Here is a 16,234-nt window from a genome sequence, read left to right on the forward strand (position 1 = left end):
CACATTTAATGTGTATGAGTTCAATTGATCAAAAGCTCAGCCTCAAAACTCCCTACAATGTTGGCGATACATGTAAGTTCATGTAAAGTCCTTCAATTTAAAGTGCTACTGAATTGCACATTTTTTTCAAGTCTGAAAACGGCTCCATCTGTTCAACGCATCACGACTTCTCACACGCAAAAAGTGAGACGCGGGTGGGTGAGGACAGTTTGATTTCCATTCGTACAGTAATGAAATGACAACAAAAAAATGAGTAAAGAGGTCACCTTCATCTTCAGACATATAGATGTATATGTAATGATGTATATAATCCACCAAATGTTTCTGACAGACCCCTTAAAATAGTTCAAACATGTAAACATGGTAAAAATAAACGTATCTCACTAAAATAACAATATGAAATATACGTTTGTTTTTTTAAATCAGCGAGGAAAATATAGGGCAATTGCAGACGTATTATAAGACAAAATTTACCTCACAGTGAAACACAAGACACCAAATGGCAGCCTCATACCTAGGAGCTGTCAGTTCATTATGTAGCCAGCAGAGGACACTGTTTCATCGAAAGACTGAAACAAGTTTCAATACTGCTAATGTGAGAGACGACAAACATGTCTGAATCTCTTCGTCCCTTTCTCCTCCCACGAAACAGACTTTGGTTTTTGACACTTCTCCTTCTAGCATCTCCCAACTCTAGCGTTTAATCACCACCTGTTCGTAAGCACCGGCTCCAACCCTGAAAAGAGAAGAAATCAGCAGTCACAAACAAATCGGTAAATCCACTGATTTACACTTTTTTCAAAGGTGCCCTAAGCAATGTTGGGTGACGTCACTTCTTGTTGACGTTCGAAGTATTATCAAACAAACCCTCCCTCCACCTCATCCCGTCCAGTTTTACTGATACTTCATTCTAGGTGTAATGTCCCCAAGCTACATAGAGAAACTTACCTGGCAGGAAGGTGGTGGCTACCAAGTGCTGTGCTCCCACCAGGACCCACAAACAAGCGCAGACCTTCCTCTGAAACACACACACACTTGAATCAGATATCGCCTCCATTCCGCACACACAAAGTCACGACTTCTCTGGGTCCAAATCGATCCAATTCTAATGAGAACCTGTTGGCAGGTCATCTAAAAAAGAATGCGAAACCTAATACAGTAGGACCCACATATAAAGACGGGCTCTGGCAGAGATACACACAGCAGCTACCGGTAAACACTGCTACCAATTAAACATCCTGTTTCTAGCTCTGCGTTTTCTATTTCTGTTTGCACTTGATCCAAGTTTGCTCTGATACCACTCCATCTCAAGCATGACAAATAAATGGGCCAAAATTAGATTTCATGTCAGCCAGAATTCGCCATGTTACACAGTGTTAATAGACTATCAGCAATCAGAATGAAATAAAGATTGAATTTATGCAATATTATTGGACAGGCAACAATCAAAAATACGAATGTTTAGTAACAATTAATGAGAGATTAACTTGAATCTCATGAAACAAATGATGTAAACAAATAATGGTACAATATAAAATTTGATTTATAATAAAACATTTTATTTATATAGCACATTTTCAGTGCTCCAGGATGCTTAAGTAGTCAGAATAAAATAAAGATGGAATTTATGAAATATTGTAAATACAGTCACCAAAGTATGAAATGTTTAGTAATAACTAATGAGAGAATGAATCTGATGAAACATTGCAAATTATATAAACAATAATATAAAACTACTATTTATTGCAATTTATTATAAGCATACAATGCAGCATAATCAAAGTTTATTGTAATATAATAGTAATGTATAAGTTGTTTGAGATTGTAGGGAAATTGATTAGATACTCTGATGGAAGTCAGTGAAAAGAGGTGCTTAACCTTCATAAATTCAAACTCAAGGTCAAACTAAATATTATCTGAGCTGTTTTATTTTTTATTTATTTCATATTAGGTATACTATTTACATCACACAATACTGTTCAAAAGTTTTTTTTTAATAATTTAAAAGTCTCTTAAGCTCACCCAGGCTGAATTGTATGATATCAAATATACAGTAATAACAATAATATTGTGAAATATTATTACAATTTAAAATGAATTTATTTATTGATTTATTTTCATTAATGACAAAGCTGATTTTTCAGCATCATTTCTCCAGTCTTTAGTTTTACTTCAGAAATCTTCTAATATGATGATTCTAATCAACATTGATCAACATGTTTTAACTGATTAATATTTTATGAAGATTTTTTCAGTATTCTTTCATGAATAAAAAAGCATTTATTTGTAATATAAACATTAAAAATGTTTTTTACATTATACAATGTCATTTAGTGCCTCTCACATACTCTGATGGAAATTTGCTGGTAATACCTTCAGGGATGTCTTCAAATAAACATGAAGAAGCCATTTTTACCTTCAGCGCTGGAGTCCAGCATACTGTGGGTGAAATCCTGGCTTTGCAGGATCTTCTCTACTACATCATCAGCATCCACCCGTGTGGCATCCACCCTTTTCAGCTGAGACTCCATGGAGTCCTGTTTCACTGGGTACCTTTGTACATATGAGAAAAATAACCTAAATTGATTTCATATCCTGCATCTAAAGCTTGATGAATATTGAGCAGGAAGAGGTAGCAGTGTCTGTCTGACCTGCTGGCAGCCCTGTCAGGCGTTGATGGGTGTTCAGGCACAGCAGCACAGACTGTAGGTGGCGCTGTAGTTTGGTCATTCTCCTCACTGGGCTCAGGGATGCTGGCAATGCCAGTGGAAGCACTGCCGATCGAAGTGTTTCTCCTGTGGGAGAACTCCGAGAGACTGGAGGAACGCGAGTGACTTGTACTATAGCCTAAGAGAACATGACAGCATTATTTTAACATTGAAATTCAGTTAAAAAAAAAAAGGGCAGGAAAAAGTTTACGACAGTGTTTAAAAAGATATTTTGACATAATTTTGAGTGTATTTGTCCATTCAAGCGCAAAAACACACGAAAAAGAACTCGATTCAGTTTTCGTACACAATATGGGAGGCGGCATTTTGTGTGTGTTCACACAAACAGCGCTCTAGTGCCGAATTGAGTGCTCTTTCGCATCATCTTGCGCTTTAATTGTTTAAATCACATTAAAATGCACACACAGAAATGAATAAGCGGAATCAAAATTTGCCCTACTGATGACTTCTGTTTGCTTTGTGGGACTTAACAAAACTAACTCTACACTTTGAGAATACAAAAAGTCGATGTGAGGAATGTGTAACTGAATCTAAGAGAATAGCTTAATGAAATAAGGACTGAGTGCTGTCACTGAGTGCTATCAAATTAGATCTGGGACATTTAATCCAGCCATTTTGCGATGGCACAGAATCTTTCTAAGAGCCCAGGTACATATTATTTAATAAAGCAAATAGCACTTTCCACAAATTGAAAACAAAAAAGGGCCTTAAAATGTCTTGTATAGCAAAATGGTCAGTGAAAGGAGGTGCTTAAATTGTTAATTGTTCAAACTCAAAAGGTCAAAATAATGAGACACCAAAAAGTACCCTATTTGTGGAAAGTACAACCTAACTAAATATAATGTAGACACACACTTTCTTTCTTTCTTATATGTGCACACACATATCTTCACTCCATCACACAGAACAGAATCACATGACATGCAGCCTACATGCAAAATACAAAATTGATGATGTTGATTGACAGCCTGATTTTACAGCCAGGGTAGCAGACAATACAATTTATTCAAGACGAGCAAGACAGCAGTCACATTGACACATCGCCAATTAGTGATCAGAGAGAAAACAGTGGAAAAGGAAAGCCTACCTGATACTTTGGACTGCTGACTAGCATAACTGGACGTTCGAGAGTGTCCGCACAGCCCCAGTTCTTCAGGCAGAGAGCCACACTTCCCTGATGTCTCTGTGGACATAAGGGATTCAGTTCAGTCCTAATTAATCCTGCTCAGTTGCTTTACGGTATTCAATGCCAATTTAACCTGTTCTTCTCCTATTTTTTAACCTTATAGTAGATCATATATCTGATGTAGCCATGTACTTGTCCATTGAGAGCATTTAGTATGATTTGGCTATTTAAATTAGGGCTGTTGATTAGAAAATCAACATTCTCAAAATAAAACTTCTCGAAATCGATTAGTGGAAATCCAATATAACTAGACTGATTTAGGGTCATGTCCACCAGACATATAAGGGATATATAAATGGCAAACATGGCTCAATTTCAATAAATATATTTTTATTTAATACATAAATATATATACTCAATACCTACAACCTTTTTGCCACTAAAGAAAAAGTATTATGGATATTAATTGCTCAGCAAAATTCAAAATTGGTTAAAAAAGTTTATGATGATTGTAGCCTTTAAAATTGCAAGCACACGGTTTTATTTCCTGTTTTAGCATATTTCCTATTAATGGCATGACACATTTTTAAATAATCCTTGTTTACATCAAACCTATGAAACATGATTTGCTACTAGAGCAGGTGGTGTATTAGAAGGAGGGAATTTCTTATTATATTAAGCATTTTATTGGCTAGAAATTTGCATATGCACAGAATAATAATCATTTTCATTAATATTTTTTGGTCCCGGATATTTATTTTATTTGATTGTACATTTTAAGTACGCTAGCATCAGTGTCTTAAACTATTAAACATAATTTAAATTAATATTAAATAAAAATAAATCATAAATATTGGATTATACTTACAAACAAAAATATTAAATGTTGCATTTGATTAGGTTTTACTAATAAAATAAGTTTAAGTTCAAGTACTAAAATTATTAAAACTGTTAAGCATTTTATTGGCTAGAAATTTGCATATGCACATAATAGTAATAATAATATTCATTTTCATTAATCATTTTTTGCCATTAATATTTTGGTCCTGGATATTTATTTGTTTTATTTTATTGTAAATTTTAAGTACCCAAGCATCAGTGTCTTAAACTATTAAAAATAATTGGAATACATATTAATTAAATTATAAATATTAGATTATACTTACAAACAAAAAAGTACTACAATAACTAAAACTGTTGACAAATTTAACAAATGACAAAAGCAACAAAAAAAAAAGTTTTTTTTTCTTCCAAAAACTAAAGTTGAAACATAAAATAAGAGAAAATCCAAGTAAAAGCGCATTCAAAATATTAATAAATAACAATAGTACATAAAAAACATTGGCAACATATGCACAGCCTTAAAGGTTTAAGCAATGCTTTTATTGCTTATTTCTGCTCATTGCCAAAAAGTGCCCCCTAAAAGTGAAAACAGGGAAGCGTTCTCATAAATGATGTAAAATTCTGTCAATGGCGTGATAGAATTAATAGCTACAAAACTCTAAAATATTAAAGCTGTAAACCAATTAAATCGTTGCTCTCATTGACTTGGTTTTTCGAAGACTAGAGACCATCTTGACCAATCTCTAAATGAGTCTTCTCCACAAACCCCTTTCAAAAGAGTAGCATTTCTCTGCCAAAATCACAGGCCAAATCATATTTAACTCTTCAACATGTTCCTCTGAACAAATGGGGATACTGATTAATTCATCAATCGCCTCGACAGCAAGCCACTTTTGGCATCTTGTCTTGTATTCCATTAAAATTTCAGATAAAACACTATGAATATACATAAGGCTTTAATATTGTTCGGTGATCGCAACTCAAAATCACTACAGAAGAGGCACTTGGAAGCTAATCATGTTTTATGAATTGTAAGCCTGCTCTTCATCATAAGCATTCATGTGAATCACTATGAAACAGAGTTAAGAGTCAACAGCAGCACATGGCTAAATTATACATTAAAGACTAAAGCTTTCACCAGCCTCTGGACGGTAAAGGCACACAGCATGTATGAGGGAAAAGAAAGGATAAAAGAGAGAGTAGGGGAGAGAGAGAGCACTCTTTCAAGCTCCTGTTAGTTCAGCTACATCAAATCAAACATACAGTCTTGTTCTTTACTACAGGACTGAATGCAGAAGCTTTGATTTGGACAGTTGATTAGAGCAACCAACATAATGCAAACATAAAAATTAAGAAATGCATACACATTTAAGCACATGTAATGGACAAATGTTTAAAACATAAAAAACAAGGTCTGTGTGTGGAGCTGCTATCATTCCGATTCATTGATTGCAAACCGTGACCAGTGCATTTTGTGTTAAGTTTACCTGAGAGGCTCAGAAAAGGTTTCTGTGTGTCTCCTCCTTTCCTGTCTTCCAGCAGGCTCTCGGCATCACCTTGAATGCCTATCACCATGGCGGTGGACGGAGGCCTAATACATGGAGAACCCGCATTCAACAACATGGTTTAAAAGCAACCCCCAGAATCCCTGAACCTCATACTCTCTCCACGCTTTAACCCACACAAATCTTTTTAGCAGGTTTTTGCTTTCACACACACAGTGTGAGCTACAGTGTGTGTGTGTGTGTACATGTGTGGGTGGACAGTGTTGGTTTCCAGTATTCAAATCTGTGCTCGAAGCTCTGACTTCCCCAGAGTGCAAATTAACACTCCTTCCCAACACACCATTTCTGAGAAAATACTATTATAGCAACTTCAAATGTTTAACAGGAAAAGGTCTCGGAAGGTTTTTAGCTTAATCTAAATTTAAAAATGCAGATGGGATGGCATAGAGATAGAAGCCCTTTTCACAACCAAACTTCAATACTGAATCATAACACATTCACAACACACTCACGTTTTGAAGCAGGGGTCCCCAGACATCAGCTGTGTGCTAATAATCACCTGCAGGCAAAGACAAATGACAAAAAATAAGAAACTGGGTGTGTGTATGACATTTAACATTTCATTTTTGGCCCTTACAGAAACTAACTAAATAAATAATGTTTGGATGGTGTCCAGGATGCTGCAAGGCAGTTCCTGTGTTTATTGGAGTGTTTATTAGAGCATTGCTATGCGATTTCTAGGGTGTTCTGAATAGTGGTTACTTCTTTTCACCAGTTTTATCATCTGTCAGGTAAAATTCTAGGTTGAATTTTTTTTTTGTACGGTTTAATAAACCCCAAGCAAACTTATGGGTTGTACTGCTCAGAAACTGTTTTATAAATAAACCTTAACCTCTAAAAGCAAAAGCGATTTTGCTTTCTCATCCAAACATCCAAATGACGACAACACTTCAATTCACTGAAACCTGTCCTACTTTCTTTGCACATTCCTTTGGGGAAGTTGTATCTGGACTTTGATCAAGGGTTTTAGGCAAGTCTGAATCAGTGTTCTCTGTTATAAATATATCTCTGCTATATTCTCAGAATAAATCACTTTGTGGGAGAATATGAGCTTTGTAACTTTGCAGAACGTGCACAAAGAAAGACATTACACACTAAAAGAAAAAATAAAATATTAAAAACATATAACCCCTTTAAGATAGTATGATTGAAGATAGTCATCTAAGTTGAGGAGTTTGTAATACTAATTAGTAGGGTTGGGTATCAAGAATCGAGTATCGATTGGAACCGGGACTAACTTTTCGTTTTTCCCGGAATCGTTCAAAAGTTACAATTTCGATTCCTAGTTTCGATATTCACAGTCCGCCGAACGGAAGAAGAAACCGCGGAACAACACCAACGAAGAAGCGTCTACCGGAAGTGTTGGCATAACCGCGCGAGTCGAACATGAGTAGCTTACGTTGGCGGTCCAAAGTGTGGCTTCACTTTTCTAAAAATAACGAAATCTCGGCAAAATGCAAAATTTGTGACAAAAGGAGTATTTGTGACAGAAGGAGTATTTCCTTCAGAAAGGATTATTTCCTTCAGAAAGAGAGTTGGTTAGCAAGGTTAGCTAAACTTTTTTGACCCTGCCTCTTATAAGAATCGGAATCGAAACAAGGAATCGGAATCAGAATCGTTCAAATTCAAACGATACCCAACCCTACTAATTAGTGACCAATAGCACCACTAAGAACCACTCAAAGAATCAATGGAGTTTAGCTGAGAAGAAAGATCCTGAGAGGAAGTCTGAGCCTTTCTTTACCTTAAGGATGGAGTTGTCTTGTCTAGTGTTTTTGGTGTCATAACCCTCCAGCAGACACCTGCGTGTGGTGCTACCCGATCCCGCAAACTCCGCCAGGTTGAGATCAGCAAAACCCAGCTATACAGAGAGACAAAGCAGAACACATTCAGGAAAGAAATTCAGTTTAATCTTGCTTTTGCCAATGGAATAATTATTAAAAATAAAAGGCGATGGAGCTTTTGAATAAAAAGCAAAATAAAAAGGTTAATGCCTTTATGAAGAGAAGTGTCCTGCTCATACACAAACAGAAGCGCATACAAACACAATGTTCCAGGGTGATCTATTTTTAGCAGCTACTTTGCTATCAATATTTTATAATCCTCTCAGAACAGTCTACTTGATGAATTACCAATGCCCTGTGTTAGCGTCCATTCATAAAAGGTACATTTTTAGATTTTAACATGATTTTAGATATATGAAGCAATTTATAAGGAAATATTTATATTTTAGATTCATTTTTGTTCACCAGAATCCCATTTTAGCATTTTTTTAGTTGATTTAAACTATCATTATGTGTAATAATTACAAAATAATTTGAAAATACGTTTTAGATGACTTACAGCGTGTCAAACATTGCACATCATGTCAGCTACCCAAATATAAATAGTGTTGGTATGTTTGATAAAAAAATAAAAATAAATTACCTTTGCATAAGTCTTTCCACCTTTTAGTTCCTGTTACATAAATAAAAATTAAATCATTCTCAGTATTTCAACTCCAAATTGTTTATGGCTAACCAATAGAGTGTGCAGGAGTGTGTTTGTACCTTTCTGACTGAAACTCTACACACACAGGGGTCAAGGACTCCGGTTCCAGCATTTGCACTCATTTTACAGGGAAAGGAGAATCTTTTTCTCCAGCGTACACAGTTTGCCTGGACCGTCTCCCTGCAAAACGCAAACACACATTGGGTTGTTAATGCAAGGTGTCACTGTAAAGAACACAGCATTGGCTCAAGGCTTTAAAACAAACAAAATTTCAAATGATGATGAATAAATAATCTTATTTTTTGTCATTCAGAACAGCGTGAACCCTATCTCACACTATCTGATCTGCATTTGCAAAATCCAACACGGGTGGACAGTTCATGCAGCATTGCTCCTCGGGGAGATTGTGAAATGATTTCACAACAGAATGAGTCACATAATCCAGTCCCAATTCAACAGAATGATTTTAATATTCACTTCAAGTCGACTGCATTAAAAGAGTCTGACTCACGTTCTGAGATTAATTAGAGTCACAAGGCCTTACTGACAACAAGAAGTTTAATTAATTTCCAATCTGAAAACGGACCTCCATGTGCAGGAGTGTTCTGCTTCCTAATTAGACAGATGTTTGCAGACAGGGCAGACGAGCGAGACCCAGAGGGCTTTTGGAGAGATACGAGTCTATGAAATGAACTTCAGGGAAATTGTGATGCTATTAAACACAAGTATGAGAGTGATGTGAATTTAAAGGGATTTTCCACTTTTTTTTTGGAAATAGGCTCATTTTACAACTCCCCCAGTTAAACAGTCGGGTTTTACCGTTTTCGAATCCATTCAGCCGATTTTCTGATTTTTAGAAGAATATCAGTAACCAGACAGTTTCTGGTCTCATTGACTTCAAGTCAATGAGACCAGAAACTGTCTGGTTACTGATATTCTTCTAAATATCAAAAAATCAGCTCAGTGGATTCGAAAATGGTAAAACTCGACTGTTTAACTCTGGGGGAGTTGTAAAATGAGCCTATTTCCAAAAAATAAATTTTTGTCATTTTCTGATTTATTAAAAAACTATTTTGACTTTTTTTAATGAAGAAAAAACCCTAGCCCAAAACATGACCCTTAAGAGTTTATTGAGGGAAAACTTCTAGTTAATACTGAAATATATATATATATATATATATATATATATATATATATATATATATATATACACAGTATATACTGTATATATATATTAAGCAAAAAACAAAACACAAAAATTCCACACCACATCCTCCCCTTAACATCCTCATATTCTAACATTTCATAACGGTCCACAACGATGTCTATGGGAAAATAACACATACTGTAATTGGGCACTTCCCATCCAGCTGGAGAGATTCCCTACCATAAGGCTCAAGCTTAGTACTGATTGAGTCATTGGGTGAAACCACAGCTGGATGAAACCCTCAACTCTGATTCTCTCACGAAGGCAGCAGAGGCCAATGACTTCTCTAAACAACTGGCAATACTATCCTCCCAACAAGAAATGATTTTCCTTCTACTAAACATGGGCAGTATCTAAGGAAATAAACAACAGTGTGAGAGTACTAACAACAATTAAAATTACACATGTAAGAATGATTCATAATGGCTGTAATGCTCAAAATATCACACTTTTTATTCCCAATAGATGGGCAGAAATTGTTAAGAAAAAGGACTTAGCCAGCACTGAGAGCCAGCACTTAGCCAGCACACAGAGTACGTTTACACGACAATGAAGTTCCCTTTACGTTTATTTTTTGCGTACAGACAACAACTGAAAAAGAAAAAATACGAAAACAACTAAAAACACGGTATTAATTAGCCTATACATAACAGGCCAGTAGTTGACAATGTCACTTTGCAAAGAAACACTAAACACCTGTGCACATACGCAAGTCTAAAGACTGAACGTGTGACATCGGTTTTCACAAATTCTCGTTTTTGTAGTTTACACGGAAACAATGAATCCCGTTTTCGAAAGTTTGCATTTTCAAGCCCCCCAAATGCCTGATTGCCGTTGTTGTGTAAATGAATGACCAAATTGCATAAAAGGTATCCCATTTTTAGTTGTTGTGTAAACAGCCCCTAAGGCTCTACGGATCTTTGCATGACCCTGTAAACAACAACCTGCATTTCACTTTATAAATTGGGCTCTTGACATGCACACTGCAAAAAAAAAAAAAAAAATTGCACAAGTTAAAATCAATGCAAAATCAGTTTAGCAAAGCCATTTTCCTCTGTAATAAGACATATTTCTGAGCGAAATAGGACACTAATATGCCATCAAATTACATTACATTTAGATTTCATGTTGATTTTAACTGTTATTACTCCCAGTCCAAAGTGCTGCTTTGCTGCCTTTTCTCGCCAACATAAAAGGTGTCAACATAAAAGGATATGATAATGTCAGGTAATATGACTCCTTTCCTAACCAATATGATTATAACTAAATTACTGGCAGTGAGACTATAAAAGAAAAACTGCAGACTCATAAATCAGACATCCAACCCGGCCAAGTCCAGAGCTCCAATCGATACAGGATGCTCCATATTTGTAATAACAACACCTGCAGGTCAAACTTAGACTTTTGCTTTCCAGCATCACAAAACGAATCGTGCTTAGCCTCTGACTCTCTGCTATAATAGACACCATTGGTGGCACACAGAGCTTACTGGAACAATTCAGCATCACAATGACTCATTACAACCAACACTACAAAGCACTAATGATGTGGAAACACAAAGAACATAATAAATGTAGTACCATTAGGTGCTAATGCCACGCATTAATAGCACAAATGAAAACAATTCTTCCTGGAAATACTTTATGGTACAATACTTTTTTTCCCATTGGTCCATTAGACACAATTATGAATGTGCTAGAGTCATTAGCATCACTCCTCTCATGGGAAAACAAACTGATAATCTCATTTACAGGCTTGATTATGCCAAAATGTGCAAAAAGCCTAATATTGTAATACAGAACCATAACCATGACAAGCCTCTGGTCTGATTTCCGTATTTAGAATATATGCCGTTGCCATGGCAAAGCCAGTTGAACCAATGAGAGCAGGAGTGCGTTGGTTCTGTGTGCTTCTTCCTTGGGTTCTCCCAAAGGATGTCTGCAATGAAACAGGAGTTCTTCCAAAGGATCACCACAGGCAGATGGAGGCACACTCAAGCCTATAAAAGGAGAATAAACTCACGAAACCTCAAGACACTCCCTGCAAACTGCAGTTGAAAAGAGAAGCACTGGTGCAGCCCAAGCTACGTCTAAACTGCTAGGGTGTTAGTCTACAACTCTCTTTCTGTATGGATGAATACGCTACTTGCTTATGTATTGTGGGAGAGACGCTTTGAGGAGAATTTGTCATGGTGAAGTTTGACAGCCCACTGTCACTGCCTGACACGTTAATATTTAACTGTGGGAAGCCTTTGTATTGTGGATCTCCAAAAGCGAGTGAATGACAAACGTTACAGCAGAACACAGAAAAACTGAGAGGGAAAACACAGCTGATTTTGTCCAAATGTTTTTTTAAGGGATCAATTCATTTTATCCATTTTATTGATTTATTGGATATTGCACATCTTCATTAGTGCACAAGTCTATATAATAAATCTAACACATTGTGCAAAAATAGCTTCAACTAATGAATAATAATAAAAAGTATTGACAGGTAATTTTTTTGTTGATAGGCTTGTGGTTTGGTAGTTTATTTATTTATTTGAACTTCAAATAAATAAATAAACTACCAAACCACAAGCCTATCAACAAAAAAATTACCTGTCAATACTTTTTATTATTATTAATTAGTTGTTGCAGTCTTTTTTTCTCTTAGCTGGATGCTAATGCAGAACTGTTCAATGTCACAGGGACTTAAAACATGTTTTTGTCTGTCTGAAACAAATCATAAAGAAGTAAACAGGGACAGAAACATGAGTGACACAATATTCCTAAAGCTCAAACATGGTGCTAGCAACACCAAGATCAAGGATTATTTGATTATTAGGGAACGAGTGAACTGATCAAATGTATATTTAAATCTACAGAGGTTGGACAATGAAACTGAAACTCATGGTTTTAGACCACAGTAATTTATCAGTATTGTGTAGAGTCTCTTTTTGCAGCAAATCCAGAATCAATTTGTCTTGCAATGACAGATACAAGTTCTTCACTGTGGCCATAGGGATCCCTCTTCCAGAACAGTTGTCAGGTCATCAATGCCATGATATTGCAGTCAAAACTGATCCACCCCTGTGCTTCACTCTTGGCTATATCAGCCCTAGCATGAATATTGAGACTGTGGGTGTGAAGCTCCCGGCGAACAATTTTGGTGAACAGGAGAGTCGAGGTGCTCATTTAGTTCTGCATTAAGTTGGGTTAATATTTTTAAATACAATCCAGGTTAGTACCTGGACATCCCTTTCAGACAGCTTTCCTCTTGTTATTCCTCTTGGATGTAGTTTGTCACGTAGCTATATCAGTATGCTGACATTACTCTGGACACCATAGCTCTAGATACACCACAAAGACTTGCTGTCCTGGTCACAGAAGAGCCGGTAAGATGAGCACCAAAAATTTGTCCTCTTTTGAACTCTGATATGTCTCCTATTATTTTGTGTGGATTGCAATATTTTATGTAAATCTGTGCTGTTGCTCTGCGGATTTAACCTTCACACTCTACTCTTACTGACGAAATTGTAATCAGTGAAGATTGGCCATCAGGCCACACATGTATAGGCGTGAAACCCCCAACACTATATTGGCCAGTGTTTCACTTTCATTGCCCAACCCCTGTATAAGCTCTGGATAAAATAATCTTTATGCTAAATGCATGAATAAATTAAACATAACACTGGAGGGTCCAGAACTTGACTGTCACATTTACAACTACATGATATTCATTGTGCAGAAATGATCTGTAACAGTAACAGTTCTCTTTGCTGCTCTACATTTAAACCTGTGATGCATTAACATGCTGCATGGAGGTCAACCTGTGTGCTGGTCTGAGAAAAGAACAGCTCGTTCACACATCAAACACACACACACACACACACATACAGTTTTAATGCGTGGCCTGAAGTGACTCGGCTCAAGAAGTACAAACAGCATACACAAAAAGCACAAACAGCATACAGGATGCAGTTGATTGATAAAAGTTAAAAATATTAAAAAACAGCAAGTAAACTCAGACCAATTTTTTTGGTTCTCCTGACAAAAGAAATATTTTGCCAGTAGGTTAAAGTGACTTAACCCACTGGCAATGGCTTTAACCAGTGGGTTAAAGTGACTTAACCCACTGACTTTAGCTCAGGAAGTATTATTTTTCAACTGTCAGTGTCAGTGACATCTTCATATTCAGATTGATCAAATGCAAAAGCAGTGGACTTTCTTGAGATTATTTTTATCGATGCCCTCTGCCATACTACTAACTAATTTACAGGATGTCAGCTTCCTAGAGCACTAGGCCATTTCCTCTTGAGTAAAACTTAAATCATGTAGCCTAGGTCATGGTGTAATAATTATTCATAAGCTATGACAGTTTAAAATTAATTTGTATATAAAAATACGACTTACATGCTGGTAAGGATTTAACAACTAAACTCTAGGTTTTTGACAATTAACAAATTGACGACATTAAATTCATTCATTTTGAGTTAATTCCACATAATATAGACATTATATGTAAATTAATCCTACACCAATCTAACATGACAAAATCAAATCTACAAAAACACAAAAGTGTTGACTTCAGTCTTGACATTTAACTGTATGATGACCTCTTACACACGAACGTAAACTAAGAATCTTTAGACACAGACCCTTCGTCCCCCAGCTCTGAATATGTAGTAAGTAACGTTATGTGCACTAATTTCTGATTCTCAATATGAATGAATAGCCTATATGTTTCGGTTATGCTTTATTAGAAAGCAATACAGACAGAAAACAGCCAAATATCACCTATTCCCATTATAATAACCATCTTCATTCCTCCATATAACCAAGTACAACAGCCTCCTTACCGCGATGACTCCTCCGAGAAACCGCCGTCGAGCAGGCGGACTTTACAGAACAGAACTCCGTTCACGAACGGAACCGAAGACAGCTCGTCAAGCTCAAAATCCACTCTGAACTTAAACTTCTTTTTCTTCATCATCTTGACGTCGATTGCTACCAGTCCTGTTGCGCTCGATAGGACCTTTGGTCATACGCGGTGGAGGAGCATCACTTTTATTTGCTCATCTTTGGTTAACCTCTGTTGTTGGAGCTGATAGCCGTTAGCCACTAACGTTACGAATGTCTCTTTGCTGATGATGATGTTAGAAAGCTAAGCTAACGATAATAATATAGTCTTAACGAATTCTTCTGTCATACTACATCGTTAGAGTAAAAAATATATTACTGAAACGGATATGCAGCCTGTGCATGACGGACTGTTTCGCTCGGTAGAGGCTAGTGTTGTGCTGCTGTATTGTGTTGTCGTGTAGTAGTGGAAACACAGGCGACGCTTCTTAAAGGGCCAGTCAACTCTAAAGCTAGAGTGAAGCAGGGGGACAAAGGACAAATCATAGTTCAACCAGTTCACATCTTAAAATAATAATAAGGTTTTTTTATTGTATATAATATTGATAGTAGGCTACTACACAAACGGAGAAATCCTTAAAGTTCGCCTATTATAGATTTTTGAAAATGACATTTCACGTAAAGTTTTAAATCTGAAAGTTCATCGTATATAAAGTTATTGTCTTTCAAAAATAAGAGTCAATGAAATGAATATTTTTTTCAAATGAGTCATAAGCTGTGTCGTTGTGACGTCAAGGCGTTTCATTAGCATATTGTGTGTATATATGTATATATATATATATATATATATATATATATATAGCTGCTATTATTGGTTCCTGTCTTTTTGTTGCTGCTGTTGTTGTTGTTAAACAGCCTACAGTAAGCGGGTAGTGGTTCTACCGTTTGTAAATAATAAAATAAAAAATTACACCAGTGCCACCATCCTTCTCATACTATTTACTCTGGAGCTTGTTCTTTCAAATTGGAGCTATAGAGCTCTTGGTGCAGACCTTGTAAGTGTTTGGTTCATTTGGTCAACGTGAACGCAGTTCATTTCAGCTACTTGTGTGAGTTCTGTGGAAATGAAAGGGTGAACGTAAACTTCATCACTAAAAACTTCAGTAAGATGATTCTGAGTCTACCATAAACGGTCTATACACATACCCTCACGCAATACTATGGCGCAACACTGACCACTAGTGGTTCATAGTAGTCTAACACCTGCAATTATCAGAAAAGAGTGAACTTTGTACTGCGTATTTGTATATAATCTTCTTCTGTATGACTTAACTCACACTAGGTGGCGCTGCAACACTTCGATTGTAATGTTTCTGCTCTAGCTAAACATTTTGGAACATAAAAAAGTGAAACTTCTATTAAACGCAACAATT

At 36.3% G+C, this 16,234-nt stretch overlaps 1 protein-coding gene across 2 annotated transcripts; it reads right to left on the minus strand.

Moving 5' to 3' along the window:
• Positions 1–381: 381 nt before the first annotated feature.
• eeig2b (EEIG family member 2b) lies at positions 382–15,241 on the minus strand. Of its 2 annotated transcripts, XM_039692860.2 has the most exons (11): positions 14,801–15,241; positions 8,813–8,933; positions 8,691–8,720; positions 8,008–8,124; positions 6,716–6,762; positions 6,186–6,289; positions 3,817–3,912; positions 2,652–2,847; positions 2,417–2,553; positions 949–1,018; positions 382–736 (listed from the first exon to the last, which is right to left on the minus strand). In XM_039692860.2, exons 1-11 carry the CDS (start codon positions 14,932–14,934, stop codon positions 694–696), a joined length of 1,095 nt encoding a protein of 364 aa, XP_039548794.1. In that variant the 5' UTR covers positions 14,935–15,241; the 3' UTR covers positions 382–693. The 2 variants fall into 2 exon arrangements, with proteins under 2 accessions (XP_039548794.1, XP_039548795.1); XM_039692861.2 differs by lacking the exon at positions 3,817–3,912.
• Positions 15,242–16,234: the final 993 nt, after the last annotated feature.

This window comes from Pimephales promelas, chromosome 13 (genome assembly GCF_988280905.1).
Source record: "Pimephales promelas chromosome 13, fPimPro1.hap1.1, whole genome shotgun sequence".
NCBI classification, from domain to species: domain Eukaryota; kingdom Metazoa; phylum Chordata; class Actinopteri; order Cypriniformes; family Leuciscidae; genus Pimephales; species Pimephales promelas.

Bases quoted from the DNA above. Each gene is read 5' to 3' on its own strand.
- eeig2b (XM_039692860.2), bottom strand. From the start codon at position 14,934: ATGATGAAGAAAAAGAAGTTTAAGTTCAGAGTGGATTTTGAGCTTGAC. The intron at 8,934-14,800 runs GTAAGGAGGCTG...TGCGTTTTGCAG, and splicing joins TTCTCGGAGGAGTCATCGCG to GGAGACGGTCCAGGCAAACT. The intron at 1,019-2,416 runs GTAAAAATGGCT...TGTGTGTTTCAG, and splicing joins GCTGGACTCCAGCGCTGAAG to AGGAAGGTCTGCGCTTGTTT.